The 27,916-nt window shown below is 43.5% G+C and overlaps 1 protein-coding gene and 1 long non-coding RNA gene across 3 annotated transcripts in view; one reads left to right on the top strand and one right to left on the bottom strand.

The window, feature by feature from the left end:
* dr1 (down-regulator of transcription 1) overlaps positions 1–834 on the bottom strand; it is a 41,812-nt gene extending 40,978 nt beyond the window's left edge. Inside the window, exon 1 of the mRNA XM_072274599.1 lies at positions 287–834. Coding sequence (XP_072130700.1) covers positions 287–509 — 223 coding nt within the window. The 5' untranslated portion in view covers positions 510–834. The remainder of the gene's footprint in view (positions 1–286) is intronic.
* LOC140206271 (uncharacterized) lies at positions 835–26,841 on the top strand. 2 transcript variants are annotated; one of them, XR_011888102.1, is made up of 4 exons: positions 835–1,007; positions 1,329–1,522; positions 7,211–7,438; positions 26,252–26,841. It is a non-coding gene; the product is annotated as an uncharacterized lncRNA (long non-coding RNA). The 2 variants fall into 2 exon arrangements; XR_011888103.1 differs by lacking the exon at positions 1,329–1,522.
* The last annotated feature ends 1,075 nt before the right edge of the window (positions 26,842–27,916 follow it).

The raw sequence follows: 27,916 nt of genomic DNA, 5'->3' as shown, positions 1-27,916 counted from the left end.
CAAAATTGCTCTACAAGCACGATCATAAGACTTCACCACTTGGACAGGCGGCTAACATTGCCCAGTGCAGGACGTAGATACCAGGGGGAGAAGAACGAGAAACCTCAGAACTGCTTTTAGTATTAATTTCCTATTAGCTGACTTGTTAAAAACACTCTCCACCTAACTTTCCCAAGTAAATTAAAGAGAGCCTGCGAGGAAACAGGAAGTATATCGTCCACTCTCTCTTTATTTGCCCGGGGGAAGAGGGAAAAGTTACCGAGGCCCGGACCCCCACACCCCTCACCTTGGATAACGTGCTCCGGGGAGATGGTTTTCTTCTCCGACTTGTTGCAGATCTCGTTGGCCTCCGAAGAAATAAGGTGAATGAACTCGGTGCAGCAGTTCACCACCAACTCCCTAGCTTCGTTCGCCACCCGCACGTTCGGCAGCGTCTCCTTGATCATTTTATTGATGGCCGCTCTGGGGATGGTCAGGTCGTCGTCGTTGTTGCCAGACGCTGAAGCCATGACTCACTTTATATACTTTTCTTTTAATAAAATAATAATAAAAAACTAAAAACCTCCCAGTTGGTCTGAACACCCCCGCCCACAGTTCAAGGGGGTGAACCAGCGGCTCCTTTTGTGGCTGAAACCCCCCTCTCTCCTCTTTTTCCACGTGGCCTTCCTCTTGCCTCGGACTTCCCCCGGCCCTCAGCCACTCTCATCCAATCTCCGACCGAGCTCCCGCAGTCCGATCACCGAGCAGAGCCCCTTCCTTCCCTCCTCCTCCTCCCTCATTCCTCCGCACCCAGCTGCGGCGCCATCTTCAATCGTCTACCGGAAGGCATCCGCGAAGCCGCGCCGCCCCGCACTTCCGCTGGTCGCTCCTCTCCCCTCCCCCAACGCCGGCCTCGGGGGCCGTGGCCTGCCGGGGGCTGTGAAACGCTTCTCTTCTGCTTATCTCCGGTTCCTTCCCTTCACGTTGCTGCGGCCCGGCAGCAGCTGTAAAAAAAACTACATTCCGCGGTACTATACTTCCCTTCTCCAAACCCCGTCCGTCCCCTACTCTCGTCCTCCTACCCCTCTACCCTCCTAACCCTAATCCCTCACTCTGTCCTTCTACCCTCTACACACCCTTTCGTCCCCCACCTCCCTCCATTGCCCCATCCCCCTGCCCTTCACACCCCATCCACAATACAACCCCTCCCTTTCCACTTTCCTACCTCCTCGCGCTCCTCTATCTCTTTATTACATACCTTTCTATTTATTTTCATTGACCTGCTGCCCCATACCCCATTTGTGTGTGTTTATTCATGCATACTTTCCTTTGTTATGTCATTGTCACAGACAGAGAAACTGCAATTCTACCCACATACAAGGTTGTAGAGGAGGAAAAATATCTGGGTGTGTTAATTACAGATGGATGTCATGATTTTCAATTGTTATCATTTTGAATGGCATTGTATACAGTACTCGCAAGATAGTGGTAACATTGAAGTGGATTCTGACACGGTGCAAAAAGCCTACCTAAAGGTCCAGAGGTAAATCTCAAAGGGTGTGGCAGCTGCTGCCTTCACTAGATTATCTTTCAAGTGGGTTGGTTGCATCACATTCATCACTTGAACGTACATGAAATGAGTGTTGATTGTGGAGAAAAAATTAGTGGTGCTTTACCCGTAAAATGGCAGCAGGCCACATAATTGTGAAATACTTAGATGTGCCAATGCTGCCATGTTCCTCGGGCGATGATGGTAAATGATTCCCAATATGCAATTGATTATCATCTCACAATCATAAACTCAAGAGATGCTAGAGATCTTGAGCCTCGCAGCAAATGCTGAAGGAACTCAGCAAGTCAGGCAGCATCTATGGAGGGGAATAAACCATTGGTGTATTGGGCTGAGATCCTTCACCAGGTTCTCCATAGCTGCTAATTGATTTGCTGCATTCCTCCACCATTTTGTGTGTGATGACTGCACAATTCTCTCTGTGTTTTATTCATTTTAAAGAGCATTTTAGGAAAGGCCAGCATTGCCTATCTCTATTTGTCCCCAGGACTTAAACCTCTGCAGTCCTTGTGGTGCAGTTACTCCCCCTGCCTTGGAGCCCTTGTCTTTAGGTCTCCTTGCTCTCCTTCCCCTGGCTGTTGCTGATGCCTGCAGCTCATCAGGTTGTGCAGCGTGCGACAGATAACGATGAAGTCTCTGCAGCTGCCTGATGTGCCCAACTCCGTGATTCCGTTGTCCAGTCGGTCTTCCCACTAATCTCCCTCTCAGCGCTTACTGTATCTCTGTAAGTGGCCTTAGTGTCCGTTCACCTCCATTCGAGGCCCCAAACAGTCTTTTCAGGTGAGGCAACAATTCACCTGCGATTCTGTTGGGGTTGTCTATTGAGTACGGTGTTCCCAACATGGCCTCCTCTACATTGGTGAGACCCTTCATAAATGGGGGTCCACTTCATTGAGCACCTCTACTCTATCCATCAAAAGCAGAACTTCCCAATGGCTAAGCATTTTCATGCCGATTGCCATTCTCGTACTGATCCATGGCCTCTTGTGCCAAGATGAGGCCACCCTCAGGATGGAAGAGCAACATCTTCTATGTTGGTAGCCTCCAACCTGAAGGCATGAATATCAATTTCTCCTTCGGGGGAAAAAGAATTCCTCCCCCTCCCGCTTCTTTTATTCCCCACTCTGGCCTCTTACTGCTTCTCACCTGCCTATCATTCCCCCCCACCCCCGGTCCCCTCCTCCTTCTCTTTCTCCCATGGTCTGTTCTCCTCTCCTGTCATGTTCCTTCCTGTCCTGTCAGATTCCTTTATCTGAAAAAGGCAGCAGAAGAGATTGTGGAGGCATTACTGAACAACTGAATGGTTCTGAGGTAATAGACAGGAGCTACAGGGAGGTGGTCACCCCAAGGCTACAGGAGAAAGATAAATGCATGACAGTCAGGAGAGGGAAGGGTGAATGTCAGATAGTGAAGAGCACCCCTATGCCTGCTCCCCTCAACAGTAAGTACTCCACTTTGAGTATTGTGGGGGGGAGGGGGATTGACCTAGTTGGGGGAAGCAACAACGGCTCTGAGTCTGGCCCTGTGGCTCAGACGTGTAGGGAACTGAAGCGTATGGCAGCAGTAATCAGGGACTCTCTCATCAGGGGTTAGATAAGCGATTCTGTGGATGCAAAAAAGAAACACAGATGTTAGTTTGCCTCCCAGGTGCCAGAGTCTGCAGTGTTTCTGAACGTGTCCACAATATCCTGAAAAGGGAGGGTGAGGGCCAGAAGATGTGGTACGTATGAGTACCAACGACATGGGTAGAAAAGGGGAGGAGGTCCTGAAGACAGAATTCAGGGAGTTAGGAAGGAAGCTGAGAAGCAGGAGCTCAAAGGTAGTAACCTCGGGATTACTGCCTGTGCCACGTGACAGTGAGGATCGGAATAGAATGAGGTAGCAGATAAATGAGTGGCTGAAGAATTGGGTCAGGGCAGGGATTCAGATTTCTGGATAATTGGGACCTCTTCTGGGGCAGGTGGGACCTGTACAAAAGGGACAGGTTGCACTTGAATCCAAGGGGAACCAATATTCTAGCGGGCAGGTTTACTAGAGCTGTTGAGAGTGGTTTAAACTAATATGGCAGGAGGATGGGAACCAGCATGACAGAGCTGAGACGAACCAGCAGGTTTACAAGTAGATGATGGGTATAATATGAATGTCAGGAAAGACAAGCCAATGATTGGGTGCAAATGTTAACAAGAGCAAAGAATTAAATTGTACCACAAAGGCAAAATTCAAAAGGGCGAAGAATGCAGGACTGAAGGTGTTGTATTTAAATGCGCAAAGCATTCGGAATAAGGTGGTGGATGAACTCGTGGAGCAATTAGAGATGGGTCGGTATGACATTGCGGGCATCACTGAGCTGTGGCTGAAAGAAGGCTATAGTTGGGAGATTAACATCGAAGTATATACTTTGTATCGAAAGCACAAGCAGGAAGGTGTGATGTTCTGTTGGTAAGAGATGGAATTACCTCTTTAGAAAGAGGTAACATAGGGACAGAGAATCAGAATGCCGGTTATTATCACCAGCATGTGACGTGAAATCTTTGTGAGTGGAGTTAAGAAACTGCAAGGGTAAAAAAAAATTATGGGAATCAGATATAGGCCTTCAAATAGTAACCAGGATGTGGGGTTGGGATTGCAAAGGGAGCTGGAGAAGGTGTGTAATAAGTGTAATGTCACAGTTGTAACGGGTGACTTCAATATGCAAAGGGATTGTGAAAACCAAATTGGTGTCAGATCGCAGGAGAGGGAATTTGTTGAATGCCTATGAGATGTTTTTTTAGAGCCTGTTAGGAGAAAGGCTATCTTAGAGTGGGTATCGTGTAATAACCCAGATTTTATCAGGGAGCTTAATGTAAAGGAACCCCTAGGAAGCAGTGATCATAATATGATGGAATTCACACTGCAGTTGGAGAGGGAGAAGCATAAGTCACATGTATCTGTATTGCAGTGGAATAAAGGGAATTACAGAGGCACGGGAGAGGAACTTGCACAGGTGGATTGGAGGAGGAAATTGTCGGGGATGACAGCAGAGCACAGATGACTGAAGTTTTTGGGAACTCACAAGGCGCAAGATATGTCCCACAGAGGAAGAAATTCTCAGAGCAAGGGTAGGCAACTATGGCTGACAAAGCCTAACCTCAGTGGTTGGGAAAGTGTTGGACTATTATTAAGGATGAGGTTTCAAGGTACTTGGAGACTAATGATAAAATCAGTCAAAGTCAGCATGATTTCTGTAAAGGGAAATCTTGCCTGATAAGTCTATTAGAATTCTTCAAGGAAGTAACCAGCAGGTGGACATAGGAAAGGCAGTAGATGTCATTTACTTGGATATTCAGAAGGCATTTGATAAGGTGCCACACATGAGGCTGCTAAAATCCTATGGCATTACAGGGAAGATACTGGCGTGGATAGAGAAATGACAGACAGGAGGCAGCGAGTGGGAATAAGCGACTTTTCACATTGTTTGTCAGTGATTTAGATAATGGCATTGATGGCGTTTTAGCAAAGTTTGCGGATGATACGAAGATAGGTGGAGGGGTAGGTATGGCTGAAGAAGCAATACAATTGCAGCAGGACTTAGACAAATTGGGAGAATGAGCAAAAAATTGGCAGATGGAATACAGTGTTGAGAAATGTATGATAATGCATTTTGGTAAAAGGAACAATAGAGCAGACGGTTATCTAAATAGGGACAAGGTTCAAACATCAGAGGGACTAAGGAGTCCTCATGCAAGACTCCTAGAAGGTTACTTTACAGGTTGAGTCTGTGGTAAAGAAGGCAAGTGCAATGTTGGCATTTATTTCAAGGGGAATAGAATATAAAAACAAGGAGATAATGCTGAGTCTTTATAAGACACTAGCCAGGCTGCACTTAGAATATTGTCAACTGTTTTGGACCCTGTACCTCAAAAAGGATGTGTTGTCATTGGAGAGAGTCTAGAGGAGGTTCACAAGGATGATTCCAGGAATGAAGTGGTTAACATATGAAGAGTGTTTGGCAGCTTTGGGTCTGTACTCACTGGAATTTGGAAGAATGTGGGGGGATCTCATTGAAACCTATTGAGTGTTGAAAGGACTAGATAAGGTGGAAAGGTAAAGGATGGTAGAGGTATCCAGAACTAGATGGCAGAGCCTCAAAATTGAGGGACGACCTTTTTTGTAAGGAGGAGAATAGTGAATCTGTGGAATACTCTGCCGTAGACTGCAGTGGAGACCAAGTCCATGGGTATATTTAAAGAGGAAGTTGATAGTTTCCTGATTGCCAGGGTATCAAAGGATATAGCGAGAAGGTAGGTGTATGGGTTTGAGTGGGATCCAGGATCAACCATGATGGAATGGCAGAGCGGACTTGATGGGATGAATGACCTAATTCTGCTCCTATGTCTAATGGATTAGAAAATTTCAAATGTTATTCTACTCTTTAAGAAGAGAAGAAGGCAGAAGAAAGTAAATTATAGGCCAGTTGTCCTGACTTCAGTGGTTGGGAAGATGTTGAAGTCCATTATTAAGGATGAGGTTTCGGGGTACTTGGAAACACATGATAAAATGGGGGCAATGTCAGCATGATTTCCTTAAAGGCAAATCTTGCCTGACAGTTCTGTTAGAAATTTGAGAAAATAACAGTCAGTGGATGTTGTTTATTTGGATTTTCAGAAGGCCTTTGACAAGGTGCCACACATGAGGTTGCTTATCATGATTAGAGCCAATGTATTATACTAAAGAGTGGAAATAAAGTTTTTCTTAGTGACCTGCAGGTGACTAGTGATGTTTGACAGGGGTTGGTGTTGGGATCACATCTTTTCATGTTCTATTGGGAGGGTGAAATTGATAGCTTTGAGGCCATATTTGTGGACAATACAAAGATAGATCAGGGGCAGATAGTGTTGAAGAGGCAGGGAGTCTGCAGAAGGGCTCAGAGAGGTAGAGAGAATGAGCAAAGAAGTGGCAGATGGAATATCATGTAGGGAAGTGTATGGACATGGATCATGAAGCAATAAAGGCAATTCTCCCAGAAAGTCAAAGGCAGGATAGCACCAAAAATGATAATGCCACACAATTCTTTTAAGTAGACTTACTTTGACGTGGATGCTGTTTGATTTGACGACTGTTCAGAAAAACATAAAAAATCAGTGCAACACACACAAAATGCTGGAGACCAGCATAGATCAACCATCCTGCCATTCAATGAGATCATGGCTTATTCGAACTTGGCCTCAGCTCCATTGTTGTTCTTGTTCTACACAACTCCCGAGTCTCCCGTTGTCCAGAAATCTATTTCAGCCTTGAATATGTAATGGCTCAGCATACACAGCTCTTTGGCATGGAGAATTCCAAAAGTTTGAAGCCCTTTGAGAGAAGAAATATGTCCTAAATATATTTTATTTCCAATGCAGTCACGTTTTCTCTCATTTTCTTGTCTTTTTCTTTCAGATTTCTGGTAACAAGAGATGCTCCTTTACCTTGTGCGTGTGTGTAGATTGGAAGCATGCATATTAGTACTCTCAGCTACCAGTGTGTGGCGCTCGGTGTCCATTGCAGTTGAAATTACTTCACCCATAGATAACGGTTTCACAGCGAAAGGAGCAATTGTCATTTCAAAATAATAATCTGTTCATTTGTGCTCAACCTTATATTTTTGCACTAAAATAGGCATTTTAAATTTACTTACAGGATGTAGGTGTGGCCAGAAAGACAGGCATTCAGTGTTACTTTGTAACTGCGTTTTGAGAACCTGGCAGAGAGTTCTTTCATCTACTGCTGCATTTCTCCTGGTAAGGAACGAGAGTTCCAGACTCAGTCCCAGCAAGGAACCATACTTCCAGGGCAGAAGAATGTGTGGCTTGGAAAGGAAACTGCTGGTGGATTCCATTCCCCTGCTGCCGTCTTCGTCTCAGGCAGGTGAGGGGGAACACCTGGCTTGTACTCAGAACTGGAGTCAGGTTTAGTATCACTGGCATATGTCATATTTTTGTTGTTTTGCTACGGCAGTATAGTGCAATAAATAATTTATAAAGACTATAAATTATAATGAAATATATTTTAAAATAAAATAAATAAGTGGTGCAAGAAGAGAAAAAAATAGTGAGTTAGCGTACATGGGTTAATTGTCCATTCAGAAATCTGATTGTGAAGAAGAAGCTGTTCCTAAAACATTGATTGTGTGTTTTCAGGTTCTTGTACCTGCTCTCTGATGCTAGCAATGAGAGGAGGCCATGTTCTGGGTGCTGGGGACGGTCCTTAATGAAGGATCCTCCTCCTTCCCCTCCCCACCTTTTTATTCTGGCTTCTGCCTCATCCCTTTCAATCCAGAGGAAGGGTCTCGGCCCAAATGTTCACTGTTTATTCCTCTCTGTTGATGCTATCTAATCTATTGAGTTCCTCCAGCGTGTTTTATGTGCTGTTCTGTTGGGGAGAGTTGTTCTATATCATGTCTGCTCCTTCATCATAAGGTGACCTCTCAGCTACAACATTCATGCCTCTGTGATGTCCAGAAACTTAGGAAACCTTGCTATCACCTTCAAAAGCATCCCAAATCATCCATGTGCGTCTTTAATCCCCAAGCTAATTTCTTTCACATCATACAGTTGTTGGCGACTTCCAACTTTCTAGTGTGCTATAAAGTGTTCATTATTCTGCAGGCATTTATAGGAATATAAATTACTGCCACAGTTTTGGCAAGCAAATTACTCCAGTCTAATTATAAGCCAATAATGTCAGAAGGTCAGTGGCTTTTGTGAGAACCAGTTCCTCAGACCCTCTCACTATTGCATGGAGTATGTCCCTGGTACCCACAGATCATATGGTGGAGTTTGCACTTTTAGACCCTCACATGCTGAGCTCTGAGTCACAGCCGTGCCACCACGGTAAGTCAGACAGGTGAGAATCTTGCCCATACAAATCATCAACACCAAAGAGATTCTGCAGATGCTGGTAACTATGCACAAAATGCTGTAGGAACTCAGTAGGTCAGGTAGCATCTACGGAAATGAATAAAGGGTTGACATTTCGGGCTGAGACCCATCGTCAGGAAGGGGGAAGATACCAGAATAAGAAAGTTAGGGGAGGGACGGAGGGCAGACTGAAAGGTGATAGTAGAAGCCAGGTGGGTGGGGGAGAGGGGATGAAGTAAGAAGCTGGGAGGTGATAGGTGGAAAAGGCAAAGGGTTGGAGAAGAAGGAATCATAGGAGAGGAGAGTGGATCATGGGAGGAGGGGACCTGGGGGAGATGATAGGCAGGTGAGAAGAAGAGGTAGGAGGCCAGAGTAGCAAATATAACTCCATTACTTCAGAATGGCAAGGAAGAGAAAACATTAGACTGCATGTGGAAAATGTTGGAATCTGTCATCAAGGACGTAGTAACTGGGCACTTAAAAATAACTGTACTACTGGGTAGAGTAAACATAGATTATGAAATCATATTCTATAAACATATCATTGAGCTTTTTGAGATTGTAACTAGAGGCATTAGAAGGCAAACCAGTTCCCTGAGTTAGCTTAGAGTCATTCACATTTGTAGATCTGAAGTCTCACACAGATCATTGTGAGTAACAATGGTGGATTTCCTCCCCTGAAGGACATCCGTGAACGATCTCGCAGATTCAGGATTGTCAATATCATTAATTACCTTTGTTAAACTTAAAGTTAACTGATATACTCCTGGGATGATAGGTTTATTCCTTGAGGAGAAGTTAGGCAGTCTATGCCATCTTAAATGTGGGAAAAACAAGAGGTGATCTCACTGAAAAATACAAAATTCTTATGGTGCTCAGAGACTGGGGCAATAATTCCCCTGATGAAAATATCTGGAGCCAGGAATCAAAGTTTCAAAGTCTGGAGATGGGATTCCTGGGAAAAAAAGAACCTTTGGAATTCTGTACTCATGGAGGTACCTTCATAAACTCCCACAACCCCCAGTGACCCTGTGATTTCAGTCTCTGAGGCTGATGTGAGAGCATCCTTCAGGAGGATGAACCTACAGGAAGCATCCAGCCCAGACAAGATCCCTGGCTGAATACTAAACACCTGTATTGATCAGCTGACTGGAGTGTTCATCCATATCTTTAACCTCTCACTTCGGCAGTCTGAGATACCCATCTGCTTTAAGCAGGCTTCGCTTGTACCTGTGCCTAAGAAGAATGTGGTAACCTGCCTCAATGACCATTGTTCAGTAGTGCTTACATCCACTGTGATGAAATGTTTTGAGAGGTTGCTGATGAAACGTATCAACTCCTGTCTGAAAGGTGACTCCAATTTACTTAACCATTATAACAGGCCAACAGCAGATGCTATTTCATTGGCTCTTCACTCTGGACAGTGAAGATGCATACATCAGGATACTCTTCATTGACTACAGCTCATCATTCAGTGCTATCAATCCCTCAAAACTATTCAATAAGCTCCAAGACCTAGGCCTCAGTACCTCCTTGTGCAAATGGATCCTCGATTTCCTCATTTGCAGACCCCAGTCAGTTCAAATTGGCAACAACATCTCATCCACAATCTCCATCGGCACAGGTGCACCACCAGGCTCTGCTTAGTTCCCTGATTAACTTGCTTTATACTTATGACTGTAAAGCTAAGCACAGCTCCAATGCCATATTTAAGTTTGCCGATGACACAACTGTCGCTGGCGGAATAAAAAGTGATGATGAATCAGCAAATAGGAAGGAGTTGGAAAATCCGGCTGCGCAGTGCCACAACAACCTCTCACTCTGTGTCAGCAAGACCAAGGAGGTGGTCATTGACAACAGGAAGAGGAAACCAGAGATCTATGATCTAGCCCACATCAGGGGATCAGAGGTAGGGAGGGTCAGCAACTTCAAGATTCTCGGTGTTATAATTTCAGAGGATATGTCCTGGGTTAGCACGTAAATGCCATTTCAAAGAAAGCAGGGCAGCACCTCTACTTTCTTAGAAATTTACAAAGGTTCGACATGTCATCTAAAACTTTGACAAACTTCGATAAATGTGTGGTGTAGAGTTTATTGACTGGTTGCATCACAGCCTGGTATGGAAACACCAATGCCCTTGTATGGAGAAGTCTACAACAGGTAGAAGAGACAGCCCAGTGCATCACAGGTAAAGCCCTCCCCATCATTGAGTGCATCTACGCAGAGCACTCTCACAGGAAAGCAGCATCCACAATCAAGGACCCCCAGCATCCAGGCCATGCTCTCTTCTCGCTGCTGCAATCAGGAAGGAGGTACAAGAGCCTCAGGACCAAATACCAGGTTCAGAGACAGTTATTGCCCCTTAACCGTCAGGCTCTTGAACCACAGAAAATAACTTCACCACCCCAACACTGATCTGTTCCCACAACCTATAGATTCACTTTCAAGGACTGTTCATTCATATTCTCAATATTTATTGCTCTTTTTGTGTTCGTACTGTTGTCTTTTGCACATCAGTTGTTTTCTGTCTTGTTGTGTGCAGTCTATCATTGATCCTATTGTGTTTTAATGAGAATACCTGCAAGAACATGAATCTTAGGGTTGTACATGGTGACATGTATGTATTTTGAGAATAAATTTACTTTGAACTCAAGTGTTGTGGAAAGTGTATAAGAATGGATATTGATAGATGTTCAGATATTAAGGAAATTAAAGGATAGATGGTTAATATAAAAATGTGCACTCGGGTCAAATAGGCTCCAGAGTGATATTGAATGATAGCATAGACATGAGGGGATGAATGGCCTAGTGCTACTTCTATTTTTTTTGTTCATAAAACTGCAATGGTCATTCTGATTGAATGTAAAAGTACAGGCAATATACCAATTTTTTGGTACAGTATTGTTATTGGTTTATCATTGTCACACATACCAATATGAAGTAAAAAGCTTGATTTGCTTACCATTCAGAACCAGCAATAGTGTGCAAAAGCACATATACAGGTATATATAGCTAGCGGGTCCAAGACTTTTGTACAGTACCTTGTTTGTCAACGTGGAGTGGAGAGTGAGTTTGTAAATCAGGTGGGAGCAAATGATGTTGGGAATGGTGAGGGTGGTGCATGGTGGGAGGGGTGTGGGGAAGGGTGGCAGAGCAGGAGAGCCGGGGGCAGGGGTGGGTGGCACAGGTGCAGACAAAACCAGCCCTGAGACACCAGGTAAGGCCATTTGATTCCTAACAATTGGTTTATTGATCATCACAGAATGTCTCTGGTACTTCCAGCTCCCTCCCCTCTCCCTTCCCCTTTTCCCAACCATGATTTCCCTCTCCCTGCCACCTTCCCACTCTCAGTCCACAATAGAGAATCATATCAGAATCAGGTTTATCATTTCATATGTTATGAAATTTGTTTTTTCTTTGTGGCAGCAGTACAGTGCAATACATAAAATTACTACAGTACCATGCAAAATACTTCGGCACCTGAGCTATATATATGTGCCTAAGACTTTTGTACAGTGCTTTAGAATATGCTTACACCAATCAAATCATTACACAGTGCTTTTGTTGTTGTACAAAAGTCTTAGGCCTGCTAGCTATATATACCTCTACCTGTATATAAGCTTTTGCATAGCATTGGATGTTCTGAATGGTATGCAAATCAAGCTTTTTACTTCATATTGGTATGTGTGACAATGCTAAACCAATAGCAATATCAAAAAAGTGAATTATGCAGATTTGCATTCATTCCTCAATTATACTGTGTTTTACTAGTGCACAAGGAGAACAACATTACACCTGTTTTGAATTCTGAACAGAAAAATACCATTCTTATACAGAATGAAATAGCAGTTACAGATATTGACCACTTTGTTCACAATACAGGTGTTAAAGCCAATAGAAACAACAAGTTGACAACTGATATTGTTTTGAAGTTAGTAAAACAATTGTCCCTTAGTTGGTGTGTGTGTTTTGCATCATTCCTTTCTATTTGACCTGGTGTCCAGCAAGCCAAAGTGCCTCTGGGAATCTGCTATACAAAGGGAAGCTAAGCTCTTCAAAGACTTTTATTGCCCGGACTGTCTGCACTCTCTGCAATCTATCATTGCCTGGACATTACGTCAACCCTTGACTTGCCACAACTTGCTCGCCTTGAGCTGCAATAGTCATAGTCATACTTTATTGATCCCGGGGGAAATTGGTTAAATAAGGTAAAACAATGCAGAAAAAAGTGTAAAAACTACCAAAAAAGTGCAGTGCTGGTAAATGATAAAGTGAAAATTCGTAATGAGTTAGATTGTGAGGTCAAGAGTCTATTTTATCCATTCAGTAGTCTTATAACAGCAGGGTGGAATCTGTCCTTGAGCCTGGTGGTACATCCTTTCAGACTTTTGTATCTTCCCCCTGATGGGAGAGGGGAGAAGAGAGATTGTCTGGGGAGGGTGAGTCTTTGATATTGCTAGCTGCTTTATTAAGGCAGGGAGAGGTATAGACAGAGTCCATAGAGGGGTGGCTGGTTTTTGCTTGTGTGAGCTGAGGCTGTGGGCAATTGAGAACACTTTCAGAAGCAGTTCCTTGAAGTTGTGAAAGGTTGTGATTACCAAGTATCATCTGCACCGTGCTACTGTCATATTCCACCCTGAGCAGCCGGGCACTGAGGAGTAGCTTCACTGTGAACAAGGCAAGCAGAAATAATTCCTGCAGAAGTACCAAAGCGTGGCAGGGGAGTACTTCTTATGTGGATTAATGAACTCTTCCCTCATCTGAGAAGAGGAGGGTGAGTCAGAGAGTCTCTGAGACGCCATTACTCTCACTATTTTCAAGAAAGGAAAAAGCTGATGAAGTAATTACACTGGGATTATCCAGCTGTGTATAATACAACACTGGGATTACTCTGCTGTGTGTTGTAGGGACACTGGGATTACCCCGTTGTGTGTTGTAGGACGCTGGGGTTACTCTGTTACGTGTTGTAGGACACTGGAATTACCCTGTTGTGTGTTGTAGGACACTGGGATTACCCCGTTGGGTGTTGTAGGACTCTGGGGTTACTCTGTTATGTGTTGTAGGACACTGGAATTACCCTGTTGTGTGTTGTAGGACACTGGGATTACCCCATTGGGTTTTGTAGGACACTGGGTTTTCCCCGTTGTGTGTTGTAGGACACTGGGATTACCCCGTTGGGTGTTGTAGGACATTGGGTTTACCCTATTGTGTGTAGTAGAACCCTGGGATTACCCCGATGGGTATTGTAGGGAAACTGTTACAAGGATCTTCCTCAGTTGTTTACTCCCAGCAGTTAGGGAGATCTCCCCAGGATCACAGCTAGGGAGATCTCTCCAGGATCACAGTGAGTATTCAGTAGGTGCTATCATCATAGAACATAGGGCAGTACCGCACACAAAATTGTGCCCACTCCATGGTCAATCTAACTCTTCCCTCCCACATAGCCCTACAGTTTTCTTTCATCCACATCTCTTAAATGTCCGTAATGTACTGGCTTCTACCACCATTACTGGCAGACTGTCTCATGAATTTACCACTCTGTGTTAAAACCAAAGACCTACCTGTGACTTCCCCCATACTCACATCCCACATTGTCTTCTCACATTAGCCATTACCACTGGCAGAAGATGCTGGCACTCCACACTATCTATGCCTCTCATCATCTTATACACCTCTATCCTGCACTTACCACACTCAATGTAAAAGAACTACCTATGAGGTTGCTTCTATATTTTCCACCAATTGCATGAGCCATTTCTGCCCTGGGAAAAAGGTGCTGGCTACTGTATTAATACCCCTCTATTGATGTCTCTTTATCTGCTTAAGACATGGTCTTAAATTTACAATAAATCAATGTGCATGGCCTATTTTGATGTTATACTTGACTCCATTAGCCAAAAGAGATTATGGAGAATCCTTGCCAAATCATAAGCACAAGAGGTTCCACAGATGCTGGAAATCCAGAGCGATGCATACAAAATCCTGGAAGGATCTCAGATGGTCAGGCAGCATTCGTGAAGAGGAATAAACAGTGTGTTTCAGATTGAGAGCCTTCATCAGGACAGGGAAGGAAGGTAATATAAAGAGTTAGGAAAGTGGAAGGAGTACAAGCTGGCAGGTTATAGGTGAAACCGGGTGCTGGGGGAAGGTGGTTGGGGGAGCGGGGATTAAGTGAGAAACTGGAAGGTGATAGGTATAAGAGATAAAGGGCTGAAGAAAAATGAGTCTGATAGGAGAGGAGGGTGGACCATGGGAGAAAGTTTTACATTTATTTGTCACACTTGCTTGGAAACATATACGTAGTGAAATGTGTCATTTGCATCGAAACGTTTCAGCAATGATTGTGCTGACGGGAAGCCCACAAGTGTTGTCACACTGCCACCATCAACATAGCATGCCCACAACTCACTAATCTTATAACCATACACTTTTGAAATGCGGGAGGAAACCAGACCACCCAGAGGAGACACACACAGTCACGGGGAGAACGTACAATCTCCTTAGAAAACGCAGCAAGAATCGAACCCTGATTAGTGATTGCTGTCACTGTCAAGCTACTGTGCCATACCAAGAATGCCAGGAGCTATAGACCGGTTGGCCTTACGTCTGACTCATTTTCAAGGCCTTCATAACTCGTGCTCTCAGTATTATTTATTTACTTATGTTTTAATTACTATTCCCACAATTTGTATTTGTTTGTACATTGGACATTTGTCAGTCTTTGTGTATTGTTTTTTCATAAATTTTATTGTTTTTTTTATTTTCCTGTAAATGTCTGCAAGAAAGTGAATCTTAAGTTAGCATGTGGTGATTATATACATACTTTGATAAGAAATTTACTTTCACTTTTAACTTTGACTTTGACAGTGATTTTAAGAAAGTGGTGAAGGGCATTTAGAGAATAAATAGAGCATTAAGCAGAGTGAGCATGCATGCATGAAAAGACATCATGTTTGACAAGCTTTTTGAGATTATAATCAGTGGAATAGATGAGGGCCTACCAGTTGAAATGAGACAGGAAGTGCTTAAAGCAATGGGTGTGTACGTTACTTAGGTGACCTTCCACTGTTTTCCTATTGTCCCAGTTTGCTCCTGTTGAGAATCGAGTCCATTCTCACAGACCCTTGAGCTCCTTTTCCATTCAATGGGATCATGACCAATTTGCTAACTCATTCCACTTTATGATTATGAAGACACGTAGTCCTCTTTTATTGCCATTTAGTAATGCATGCATTAAGAAATGATACATTATTTTCTCTGGTGTGATATCACAAAACACAGGACAAACCAAGACTGAAAAACTGACAAAACCACATAATTATAACATATAGTTACAAACAGTGTAACAGTACCATAACTTGATGAAGAAGTCCGTGAGCACAGTAAAGTTCAAAGTTTCTCAAATGTCCCACATCTCATGCAGACAGCAGAAGGAAGAAAAACTCTCCCTGCCATGCCGACCACAATCCGAATCTGAGTCATCTGAAAACTTCGAGCTCTGATCAGCTCTCCGACACCAAGTACTGAGCGCCATCTCTGTCCGAATGATTCGACCTCCTTCTCGGTCGCCAAAAGCAGGCAAGGCCGGGGATTTTGATGACTATCCTCCGAAAGATTCCTGACCACGCAGTAATGACAGCAGCGAATAGGCGTTTCAGAAATTTCTCCAGATGTTCCTCTGTGCTTTCACGTCCATTCTCCATCAAATCAGAATTGTCCACGGCCCCTATTTAACAGATACGATATCATTTTTCACCAGAGGGCTGCACACATGCAGGCGCGCTGCCATCTTCTCCTCCCGCCTTCTTGCTCAAACCCCACATTTCTGGATACCCTGTTTCCATATATCTGTTAACTTCAGCCTTCAATATTTCCAGTGACAGAGCATCCAGAGCTCATCTTTCCAATTTTGACGAAGAGTCATTAACCTGAAGCATTAATTCTGTTTCTCCCACTACAGGTGCCGCCTGACCTGTTGAAAATCTCTGATATTTTCTGTTTTGTGTTTCAGATTTCCATCATTTGCACTTTTTTTTGCATTTCAAATCTGGGCCTAAGTTGGCTCAGCCATTGGGCGAAAGCTGAGTGAGCTTCAACAAAGTCTAATTTTGTTGTAACCGTCTGCTTGATTAACAGTTTCTTTTTGGAGACACAAGATTTGCAGAAGCTGGAATCTGGAACAGAAAAATCTGCGAGAAGAGCTCAGTGGGTTGAATGGAATCTGTGGGAAGAAATCCTGTTACAGGGTTTCAGCCTGAAATATTGACAGCAGTTCCAGCTTGTATTTTTTTATATTTAACCTATGTCATTTGAATAATTGAGTTTGCTGTCTGTTACACTTAGCCATATGAGAGGAAGAGGCATAAGTTGAATTCTGATAAGTTGAATTCAGCTCCCAAGATCAAACATAATAAAACTGATTCTGCTACCTCCAAGCAGAGAACATCATTCTTTTTGTTACTGCTGTAGAATCGGCACGGCAATGTAGCAGTTAGTGTAAAGCTTCACAGCGCCAGCGATCGGGGTTCAACTCCCACCACTCTCTGTAAGGAGTTTGCCCGTTTTCGCTGTGACCACATGGGTTTCCTCCCACAGTCCAAAAAGTTATGGTTTAGTAAGTTGTGGGATGTTGGTGCTGGGAGCATGGTGACACTTGCAGCTGACCCAGCACATCCGCAGACTGTATTAGATGTTGACATGAACCATAAGACATAGGAACAGACTTAGACCATTTGGCCCATTGAGTCTGCCCTGCCATTCAATCATGTCTGATTTATTATCCATCTTAGCTCCATTTTCTTGCCTTCTCCCTGTAATTTTTGATGCCCCTGCTAATCAAGAATCTATCAATTTCCACTTTAAACATAACCAAATGACTAGGCCTCCACAACTCTCTCTGGCAATGATTCACCACCCTCTGGCTAAAGATGCATCTCACTAATGCGGAAAAAATCTGCGGATGCTGGAAATCCAACGCAACAGGCACAAAATGCTGGAGGAACTCAGCAGGTCAGGCACCCTTTTATTCTGGTGTTTTCTCCCTTCCTTTTCAGTCCTGAAGAAGGGTCTGTTTATTCCTTTCCATAGATGCTGCCTGACTTGTTGAGTTCCTCCAGCATTTTGTGTGCGTTGCTATGCAGTTCACTGCATATTTTAATGCACATGTGACAAATAAAGCTGGTCTTTATCTTTAGGAATGCTTTTGTAACCATGAAAGGTTTAAAGCAAATCATATCCGTGATCTGAATAACATGCCTATTGCAGTAATCTATTCACATTTACGAATGTGGTGAGATTCAGATCCTAAAAATACATTTCCTTCTGTATTTTGATGGTTGTCATAGAAACCACCACATGCCTGTGTTGGAACAAACATCATCCCTAAGGAAGCGTAACTACAATGCCCTAGGTGATAGGAATTTTTGCAGCCCATTGATGTGCTGTCTCTCTTCAGCAGTGTGTGGGACCTAGGCAGAGGCTAGTGCCAACATCCCTTCCAGTTTTGGCTCATTATTTCTGGACTGTTTTATGCTGCTCCTTACAGCCCGGACGAGGATGGGAATAAAACTTGGTCTTGAGAGGGACCATCAAAGGATGGGTGAGATTAAAACTAGAGGTCATCAGATAAGGGTGAAAGTTGAAATGTTTAAGGGGAAACTTCTTCATTCAGAGGGCAGTGAGAGTGTAGAACGAGCTGCCGGCAGAAGTGTAGGATACGGTTTCTATTTCAACATTTAAGAGAAATATGGATAGGTACATGGATGGGAGGGAGATGGAGGTCTATGGTCCGGATTCAGGTCAATGGGGCTAGGCAGAATAATAGTCCAGCATGGACAAGATGGGCCAAAGAGCCTGTTTCTGTGCTGTAGTTTTCTGTGACTTCTATGGCCCTAGTTCCTCTTCTTGCTATCTTGACCACACCAGCTTCTGCTCAAGCTGGAATTAAGATGGAACTGTAACCTCTGACCGCATTCATTTGGTTTGAAGAAGGGCCACACCGGCTTCTGCCATGCTCCTGTTCAGAAAAGCAGTTTAAAATAATTAAATAATCACCCTATTAGCTGCATCCCTGTGAACGTGTGGGTTTTCTCCGGGTGCTCCAGTTTCCTTTCACAGTCCGAAAACATAGCACAGGTTAATTGGTCATTGTAAATTGTCCCATGATTAGGCTAGGATGAATTGGGGTTTGCTGGGTGCCAGAAGGGCCTGTTCCACACCATATCTCAATACGTAAAATAAATAAGTAAGTAAGCCTTCAGTTTGTATTAATGACAATTAGGATAGAGCGAACGAGTTACAGGAGATGAAAGCAATGGCTTGGTCTTCCCAATGCACACTTGGGACTCACCCATGTTTTGGTTAATTGGTTTACTATTCTACAGTGAAAACTTTGTTTTACAAAATGCTGGAGGAACTCAGCAGGTCAGGCTGCTATGTCTATGGAAACAAATAGAATTGACATTTCAGGGTCCCGATGAATGGTCTTGGCCCGAAATATCGACTCATTATTTCCCTCCATTGATGCTGCCTGACTTGCTGAGTTCCTCCTGCATTTTGTGTGCTTTACTCTGGATTTCCAACATCTGTAAAATCTCAAGTGCTCGTGAACAATTTGTCTGGCACACCTTCCTTACAGATCAATCTGTCACAACAGTACCAGGCAGATCAATAACAAAGTGCAGAACAAACTATTACAGTTACAGAGAAAGTGCAGAATAGATAGGTGCAAGACCATGTGACACAGAGGCTGTTGTGTGGGAGGTGGAGGGGTAAGGGTGGTGCTCAGATTCGGAGCAGCTCTGGAGGATTACTGGTAAGTCTGTCTTTATTGCCAACTGGGAGTTTGGCAACACCCAGAATCACACTTCAGTTGATGGAAGCAAGCTGCTGACTGAGGCCTACAATACCACACTGGGCAAATGATTGAGGATTGGTGTTGATGATGGGTGCTTATCTCTCCTAAACCCTTCCACCAAACCTAGAATATCACTTTAACCACTCCAGTTGGATTGGCACAGTAGTGTAGTAATGAGTGCGCAATACCACAGTAGTAAGCATAACGCTGTTTTTCACTTTGACACCACCTGTCAAAGTAACTCTCATCACCTAGAATAAAATCAATTAAATAACTGAGCCCAGAACACACACACTCTCACTACTCAAGCATTCTGATTATTTTACAGTACTTGTGCACAAGGATAGCACCCTTCATTCGTAAGGCCAGTGATGTTGTGGGGATGGAACTGGACTCTCTCACGGTGGAAAAGAGGATGCTGTCCAAGTTGCATGCCATCTTGGTCAATGTCTCCCATCCACTACATAATGTACTGGGTGGCACAGGAGTACATTCAGCCAGAGACTCATTCCACCAAAATGCAACACAGAGCGTCATAGGAAGTCATTCCTGCCTGTGGCCATCAAACTTTACAACTCCTCCCTTGGAGGGTCAGACACCCTGAGCCAATAGGCTGGTCCTGGACTTATTTCATAATTTACTGGCATAAATTACATATTACTATTTAACTATTTATGGTTCTATTACTATTTATTATTTATGGTGCAACTGTAATGAAAACCAGTTTCCCTCGGGATCAATAAAGAATGACTATGACACACTGTCCTGAGGTTTGAACAGAAAACGGCTATTTTTATGCAGAATTGGCTTTTAGGTTACAGATGGTGATCGTTGTAAATTGTATATGTTTGAATTACCTACTCGCAAGATCAATTGCCATTCACAATAGGGGTGTTAAAGCCAATCGAAACTTCAAGCAGACAGCTGATGATATTTTGAAGTTAGCAAGAGCCTTAATTGTTGGGTACGTTTCACATTCTTGTTATCCTTGTCTTATCTGTCTCTGGCACCCCCTACTGTTTAAAGAGATGCTATGTCTCAGGAAGACCTCTGGAAAAGTCTCACTACAAAGGCCTCACTTGTCTGGTTTGAGAACACGCTACCACAGTCTATCCTATCTATAGTAAACAGAGGTACCTGCAGCTGTCTCACTTGACTACAACTGCCTTAGACTATCGTTGTCTTGCTGAAACTTCCTCACAGCAAACCGGGTTCAACTCCGCTGCTGTCTGTAAGGAGTTTGTATGTTCTCCCCGTGACCTCCAGGTGCTCTGGTTTCCTCCCACATTCCAAACGATATACATGTTCGTAAGTTGTGAGCATTCAATATTGGTGCCAAAACCATGGCAATACTTGTGGGCTGCACCCAGCACATCTTCAGCACGTCTGTGTTGGCCATTCACACAAATGATGCAAATCACTGTACAGTATGTTTGATAAATGCTAAGCTCTATTAAGTCTTTAATGTAGACACACTCAAGTAATAATGTAGGTAGCCACTGTGTGTTTCTCATGGTAGAGGTGCCCAGAGCTGGACGGCATAGGTTCAAGGTGAGAAGGAGGTTTAAGAAGGATCGGATGGGTACATTTTTCACACAAAGGAATGAGTTGCAAGGGGAAGTGGGAGAGGTAGGAACAGTAGCAACATTGAAGGGATATCTAGACAGCTACTTGAATGAGAACACTATGGATGATGTGGAATTAAAGTAGCCAAGTGGGCTGGGCAAAGGGGGAGCACTGATGTGGTGGGCTGAAAGTCCTGTTTGCAACCTGTACAACACACTATGTCTCTATAGGACCAAGCTGTACAACACACTATGTCTCTACAGGAGCAAGTGGCTCTACAGGAGCATAACTGACAAAATAACCAAAATTTGGTGATGCTCATGTGGTTAGAGTGAGAGGGATACAGATATCAGAGGTCTGTAATTTGGAGGAAATATAGAAATGGAGAGAGACAGGACCATGGAGCAACTTGAACACAGTGAGCATTTTAATTCGAGTTGTTCAACCTGCAATCAGTGTTAGAATAGAGTGATAGAGTGCAGCAACAATGGAGTACAGCTAGAATCATGGAGTCATACAGCAGGAAAACAGGCCATTCAGCCCAAATCATCCATGCTAACCAAGATAATTATCTGAGCTAGTGCCCGTTGCCCGTTGCCTGCATTTGGCTTCTATTTCTCTCGGGATTGCTTGGAATCTGGAGGAAAGTTACGGGATAGCGGAAAGGGAGGGAGCAACAGTGCTCTCTTCCCAAATCTTCTGCAACTTCCACCACCTCCAATGAGATCCTACCACTAACGCAACTTTACCTCCCTCCCACTCTTTGCTTTCCACAGGGATCGCTCTTTCCATGACTCCACTGTCCATTTGTCCCTCCCCACTGATCTTGCTCCTGGCAAGTAACACAAGTGCTCACCTGTCCATTCACCTCCTTCCTCACCTCCATTCAGGTCCTTCCAGGTGAGGCAACACTTTACCCGTGAGTCTGTCGGGGTCATCTACTGTGTCCGGTGCTTCCAGTGTAGCCTCCTGTACATCAATGAGATCTTACATTAATTAGGGGACTGCTTTGTCAAGCACCTTCACTCTGACAGGCAGGATTTCCCAGTGACCAACCATTTTAACTCAACTCGGCATTCCCATTCCAACATGTCAGTCCATGGCGTCCTCAGCCGCCACAATGAGGCCATTCTAAGGTTGGATGAGCAACACCTCACATTCTGTCTGGGTAACCTCCACCTTGACGGCACAAACTTCGATTTCTCTAACTTCTGATAGTTTCTTTCCCCTTCTCCTTCTCTCTTTTTCTATTCCACATTCTGGCTTTCCACTTACCCCTTCTCTTCTGCTCTCCTGCCCATCACCTCCCTCTGGTGTCCCTCTTTCTTTACTTTCCCCAATGGTTGACTCCCCTATCAGATTCCTTCTTCAGCCCTTTACCTTTTCCACATATCACTTCCCAGCTTCTCATTTCACCTTTCCCCTCACCTGGCGTCACCTATTACCTGCTAAGCTATACTCCTTTCCCTCACCCTCCCTTCCTTTCCAGTCCAGACGAAGGGTCTCAACCTGAAACATTGACTATTTATTCCTCTCCGTAGATGCTGCCTGGCCTGCTGAGGTCCTCCAGCATTTTATGTGTGTTGCTCTTAATTTTCAGCATCTACAGAGTTTTTTTTAGTTTATCTCTTTCCAGATGTTGTCAGAAACTAATTAACTGTCTGCATCTGGTATTGGAAATGTGTGTGGATGGGGGAGGAGGAGGAGTTTGAAGAAGGTGGATGACATTGAGTTGTCCTTCAGCGATGTGCTGTTTTGACTGAGGAGAGTGCAGAATTAAATCAAGGTATTAAAGCTTTTAGCTAATCTGGATATCACAAGACTCCACTGATGAGTCATTGTTTCTTAGTATGTATGTGAGCTAACCAGGCCCAGGAAGACTCAGATTAGTTGGAGCTAAGATTACCAGAATTATTCAGGGCAGTGGCAGGGGGAAGGGATTTGTTTACTCGCGACACTGGGTTTTCGTTTAGAAGTCAGTCTGCTCAGGATGCTTTGCTCTCTATCCAACGAGGGACATTTCAGAAGAGTTTTCAAAGTTCAAAGTAAATTTATTATCAAAGTACAGATATGTTACCATACACAACCCTGAGGTTTGTTTTCTTGCGGGCATGCACAGTAAATCCAAGAAACATGATAGAATCAATGAAAGACCACATCCAACAGGATGTGCAACCAATGTGCAAATAAATAAATAAATACACAATAAACATCGAGAACATGAGATGAAGAGTCCTTGAAAGTGAGTCCATAGTTTGTGGGAATAGTTCAGTGATGGAGTGAGTGAAGTTGAGTGGTTATCACCATTGGTTTAAGAGCCTACTGTCTGAGGGGTAATAACCTTTCCTGAACCTGGTGGTGTGCATCCTGAGGCTCTTATACCTTCTTCCTGATGGCAGCAGCAAGAAGGGAGAATGGCCTGGGTGGTGGGATCCTTGATGGTGGATGCAGCTTTCCTGCGACAGCACTCCATGTTGACGTGCTCAACGGTGGGAAGGGCTTTACCCGTGGTGGACTAGGTTGAATCCACAACTTTTTGTTGGATTTTCTTTTCAAGGGCATTGGTGTTTCCGTACCAGGAATGTAATGTAACCAGTCAATATACTCTCCGTGGAATCAACCACTTTAGCCATGGAATCAACTGCCTAGAATGGAACTCACAAGGAGTGGCTGAATAATCGAAGGGCTTGTAAGATCACTAGCTGATTGCAATGTAGGAAGATCAGAGATGGAGCAGAGGCAGTGGTGGAAGGACTGTAGATTGCACAGGAATTCGGATTATGTGAAGAATTTCTATTGGTGATCATGTGTGGGGGCTGTCAGTGATACTGTGGGAAAAATCAGTTGAGGACATAATTCTTTTGCAGGAGGAAAATGACTAATGGACTTCCATTCCATCTTAGTTAAAATGAGAAGTTGGTATATTTAAGGTGGGTTGATGTTTAACAATTTGTTACATACTATTCATCCCTATTTTTGAGTTTTGTGCATAGTTTTTATACATTCAATTGTATTTTTTTATTTTCCTGTAAATGCCTGCAAGAAAATTAACCCCAAGGTAGTAAACGGTGACTAATACATACATACTTAGATAATAAATTTATGCAACACACACAAAATGCTGGTGGAACGCAGCAGGCCAGGCAGCATCAGTAGGAACACAAAATACTCTGCAGATGCTGGGTCAAAGCAACACTCACAACACGCTGGAGGAACTCAGCTGGAGAAACGTTGACTGATCATTTCCACGGATGCTGCTCAACCTGCTGAGTTCCTCCAGCGTGTTGTGAGTGTCAGCATCAATAGAAAGAAATACAGTCGACGTTTCAGGCCGAGACCCTTCATCAGGACTAACTGAAGGAAGAGATAGTAAGAGATTTGAAAGTGGGAGGGGGAGGGAGAGATCCGAAATGATAGGAGAAGACAGGAGGGGGAGGGACGAAGCTAAGAGCTGGAAAGTTGATTGGCAAAAGGGATACAAGGCTGGAGAAGGGAGAGGATCATGGAACGGGAGACCTAGGGAGAAAGAAAGGGGGAAGGGAGCCCAGAGGAAGATGGAGAGCAGGCAAGGAGTGATTGTGAGAGGGACAGAGAGAGAGAGAGAGAGAGAGAGAAAAAGGAGGGGAATAATAAATAAATACAGAATGGGTAAGAAGGGGAGGAGGGGCATTAACGGAAGTTAGAGAAGTCAATGTTCATGCCATCAGGTTGGAGGCTACCCAGACGGAATATAATGTGTTGTTCCTCCAACCTGAGTGTGGCTTCATCTTGACAGTAGAGGATCCTAACATGACAAAGTCAAAGAAACGGCGATTGCATGCATGGAGGATGAAATAACGGGCAGGTCCATTACAAACGGCGAAGAAAGTGTCCCGGAGGTGTGGAAGGGACTGGGATAGGGACGCCAGGTACCTCCTCATGGTGGAGAGTGTCGCCCTCAGAGCTATAAATTTACTTTGACTTTGTAGTATTGGTCTCCTTATTTGAAGAAAGTCATTAATAGGTTGGAAACAGTTCAGACAAGGTTTACCAGACTAATAATTAGCATAAACAAATTATCTTATGAAGAAAGGTTGGACAAGCTAGTCTGGTATTCGCTGGAGTTGAGAACAATTAATTGAATCATAACCGATCCTTTGGGATCTTGACAGGTTGGATGCGAAGAGGTGTTTCCTCTTGTGGGAGAATCTAGAATATGGGGCCATTGTTTAAAAATAAGGGATCGTAGTTTTAAGATTTAAAAAATCTTTCTCACAGAGAAATCCTGAATTTTTGGAAGCCTTCAGCTCAAAGGGCTGGGGACACAGTTTTTGAATATCCTTAAATACCGAGGTAGATAGGTGCTTTATAAGCAAAGGAATGAAAGTTTGTCACAGACAGCCAGGAGTGCATAGCGGAGGTTAATCAGACATTATTGACTATATGGCAAAGCAGACCTAAGTGTCCAACTGGCCTGCTTTTGCTCCTAACAAATATTCGTATGTTTTTTTCCTAAAATTATGGGTTGAAGAGAGGACAATTGGCAATGGTTCTTGACTCTGATCCTTTTTCTAATATGCTGGAATAAAACCTGTCTGGTTATTGAGTACAGTTGAAATCGGAGTTACGTTTGTGACTGGCCGCAAGGAAAAAAGGCTGGGTAATATTCTCCGACAACAACATACTCTATCACAGAGGACTTTGCAGGTCAAATCATTGCATATATTTAAAATGGAGGGAGGTAAGTTCTTGATTTGTAAGGGTGTCAAAGGTTGCAGGGAGAAGGCAGGAGAATGGGGTTGAGAGGGTTAATAAATCTGCCATGGTGGAATGGTGGAGCAAAAAGTATGGGCCGAATGGCCTAATTATGCTCTTATGATCTTTTGAGTCAGGATCTTTTAACAACAGAAAAACAGATTGGGAGTGGGAATGGAAAAACAAACCAAATGCAGAGAACACACATCAAAGTTGCTGGTGAATGCAGCAGGCCAGGCAGTCTGGCCTGCTGCGTTCACCAGCAACTTTGACGTGTGTTGCTTGAATTTCCAGCATCTGCAGAATTCCTGTTGTTTCCAAGTGCAGAGAAATTTCTTATATTGATTTACAACATAGAACGAGGCCATTTGGTCCATAGATGACCACTCTTGGATATTGTAAATGTTCTTGTCAATCCACAGCGGCTTTTCCAGGGCCTAATCAAAATTGGGCATGTGGACCCGCATCAAAATAATATTGAGGTCTGAGCAGCATCACTGGATCCCAGGGAGACACAAGAGACTACAGATGCTGGAAACTGGAGTAACAAATCTGCTGGAAGAACTCAGGGAGTCTAGCAGCATCTGTGGTAGGAAAGGGATTGTTGCCGAAATATACATCAGAACCCCAACTAGTGAATACTTACGTCACCTTCTCTACTTGCAGGGAAACTCCAGATGGAAACGATGGTGGAACCAGATCAATGGGATTATGTACACAAGATAGCGTTTTAACTTCAGTTCCTCACAAGCCCCATTTTCATAAAGGAACATGAGGGGAAACTTCTTCACTCAGAGGGTCATGAGAATGTGGAACGAGCTGCCAGTGAAAGTGGTACATGTGAGCTGGATTTCAACTTTTAAGAGAAGTTTGGATAGGTACATGGATGGTAGCTGTATGGAGGGCTATAATCCCAGTGCAGATGGATGGGAATAGGCAGTTTAAATGGCTCAGCACGGACTAGATGGGCCGAAGGGCCTTTTTCTGTGTTGTACTTTTCTATGCCTTCTAGGTAGAAGATCTAAAATCAGAGCCCTATGTCTACATTGTAAGGGTCGAGACGTAGGAAACTGGTTGCTAATCTAGTTGAGTTATATGAGTGAGTTAAATGATATAAAAGATAACATTTTTAAAATAACTTATTGATTTATTATGTTGACCCCATTTTAATGCAATTCACAATTGAAATAGTTTATCTTATGTTTTGCAAACCCCAGTCATTAAATAAAACCCTTGGTTTAACCCAGAATGAACCAAAAGAGCTCAGATTGACAGAGTAAATCGTCTCCAATGGAGCAACATGAGAACGAAAACTTGTACCACTTCTTTCAAACTAAATAAATGGCAAGATACAATATATAGATAAAATTCTTGCAGGTCTTCGGGGCCTAGGTTTCTTAATTCTTAATTAAGTTTTTGTCCAAGTTTGGTAAGCCAAGATGATAATTTCTTTTATCTAATGCTGTGAAATAGATTATGAACATTGCAGCTCTACCATAAGTACATTGTCACACATTTACAATATGTAAGGATTACACTCAATGAATTATCATTTAATATAATAAAAATGCAACCAGGCCAGAAGAAGATAAAACCTTATTAGGGAGAGAGAGAGACTGTGGTATGTTGAATACTGGGTGAACAAGTAGTCTTTGGAGTACTGTAAGTCTGTGTCTTTGCTGTTGCTTTGCTGATGCTGGAGTAATTGGTGGCAGGTGCTGATGCGTTCTTTTTGCTAGTGGGGGAGAGGGATCGTTGCTTGCTGCCACTTGCGTGTGGGAGGAAGGGGAGCTGGGGGGTACTTTGGGGTTCTAACATTTAACTGTCATTGATTCTTTGGGGGCACCCCTCTGTTTTCATGGATGGTTGCAAAGAAAAAGCATTTCAGGATGTATATTGTATATACTTCTCTGACATTAAATGTACCTTTGAAACCTTTGAATATGAGAGCAGGGCCTGGAGTTGACTCAGACATGCCCACTAATTCAGTAAGATCGTGGTTGTCCCAGCTCCAATTTCCTGCCTACCTTTGCCCCTTGACCCCTTGTTCTAATATTCTGTGCTGTTCCCATAACAGGAAACATCTGGTCAGCATTTAAAGTCTTCATGACCAAGAAATTCTCTGCATAGCCTCCTTCTGAATGCCTGAAATATTGATTTTTTTTTAACAAGCTCTGATGTTAGGCAGACACAATTCTTCAATGTTTTTTATTTCTAAGGTCAATTGTAAATAACTGAACCATCATGTCAGGAAGGAGATAACTTAAGCACAGATCTACCAGTAAGTTACCAAATATTATATATTGATGCTTTCACAAATTCGTCACCTTG

This window comes from Mobula birostris, chromosome 12 (genome assembly GCF_030028105.1).
Source record: "Mobula birostris isolate sMobBir1 chromosome 12, sMobBir1.hap1, whole genome shotgun sequence".
Taxonomy (NCBI): domain Eukaryota; kingdom Metazoa; phylum Chordata; class Chondrichthyes; order Myliobatiformes; family Myliobatidae; genus Mobula; species Mobula birostris.
The sequence above is the reverse complement of the archived record's forward strand: the minus strand, read 5'-3'. Positions and strand labels throughout refer to the sequence as shown.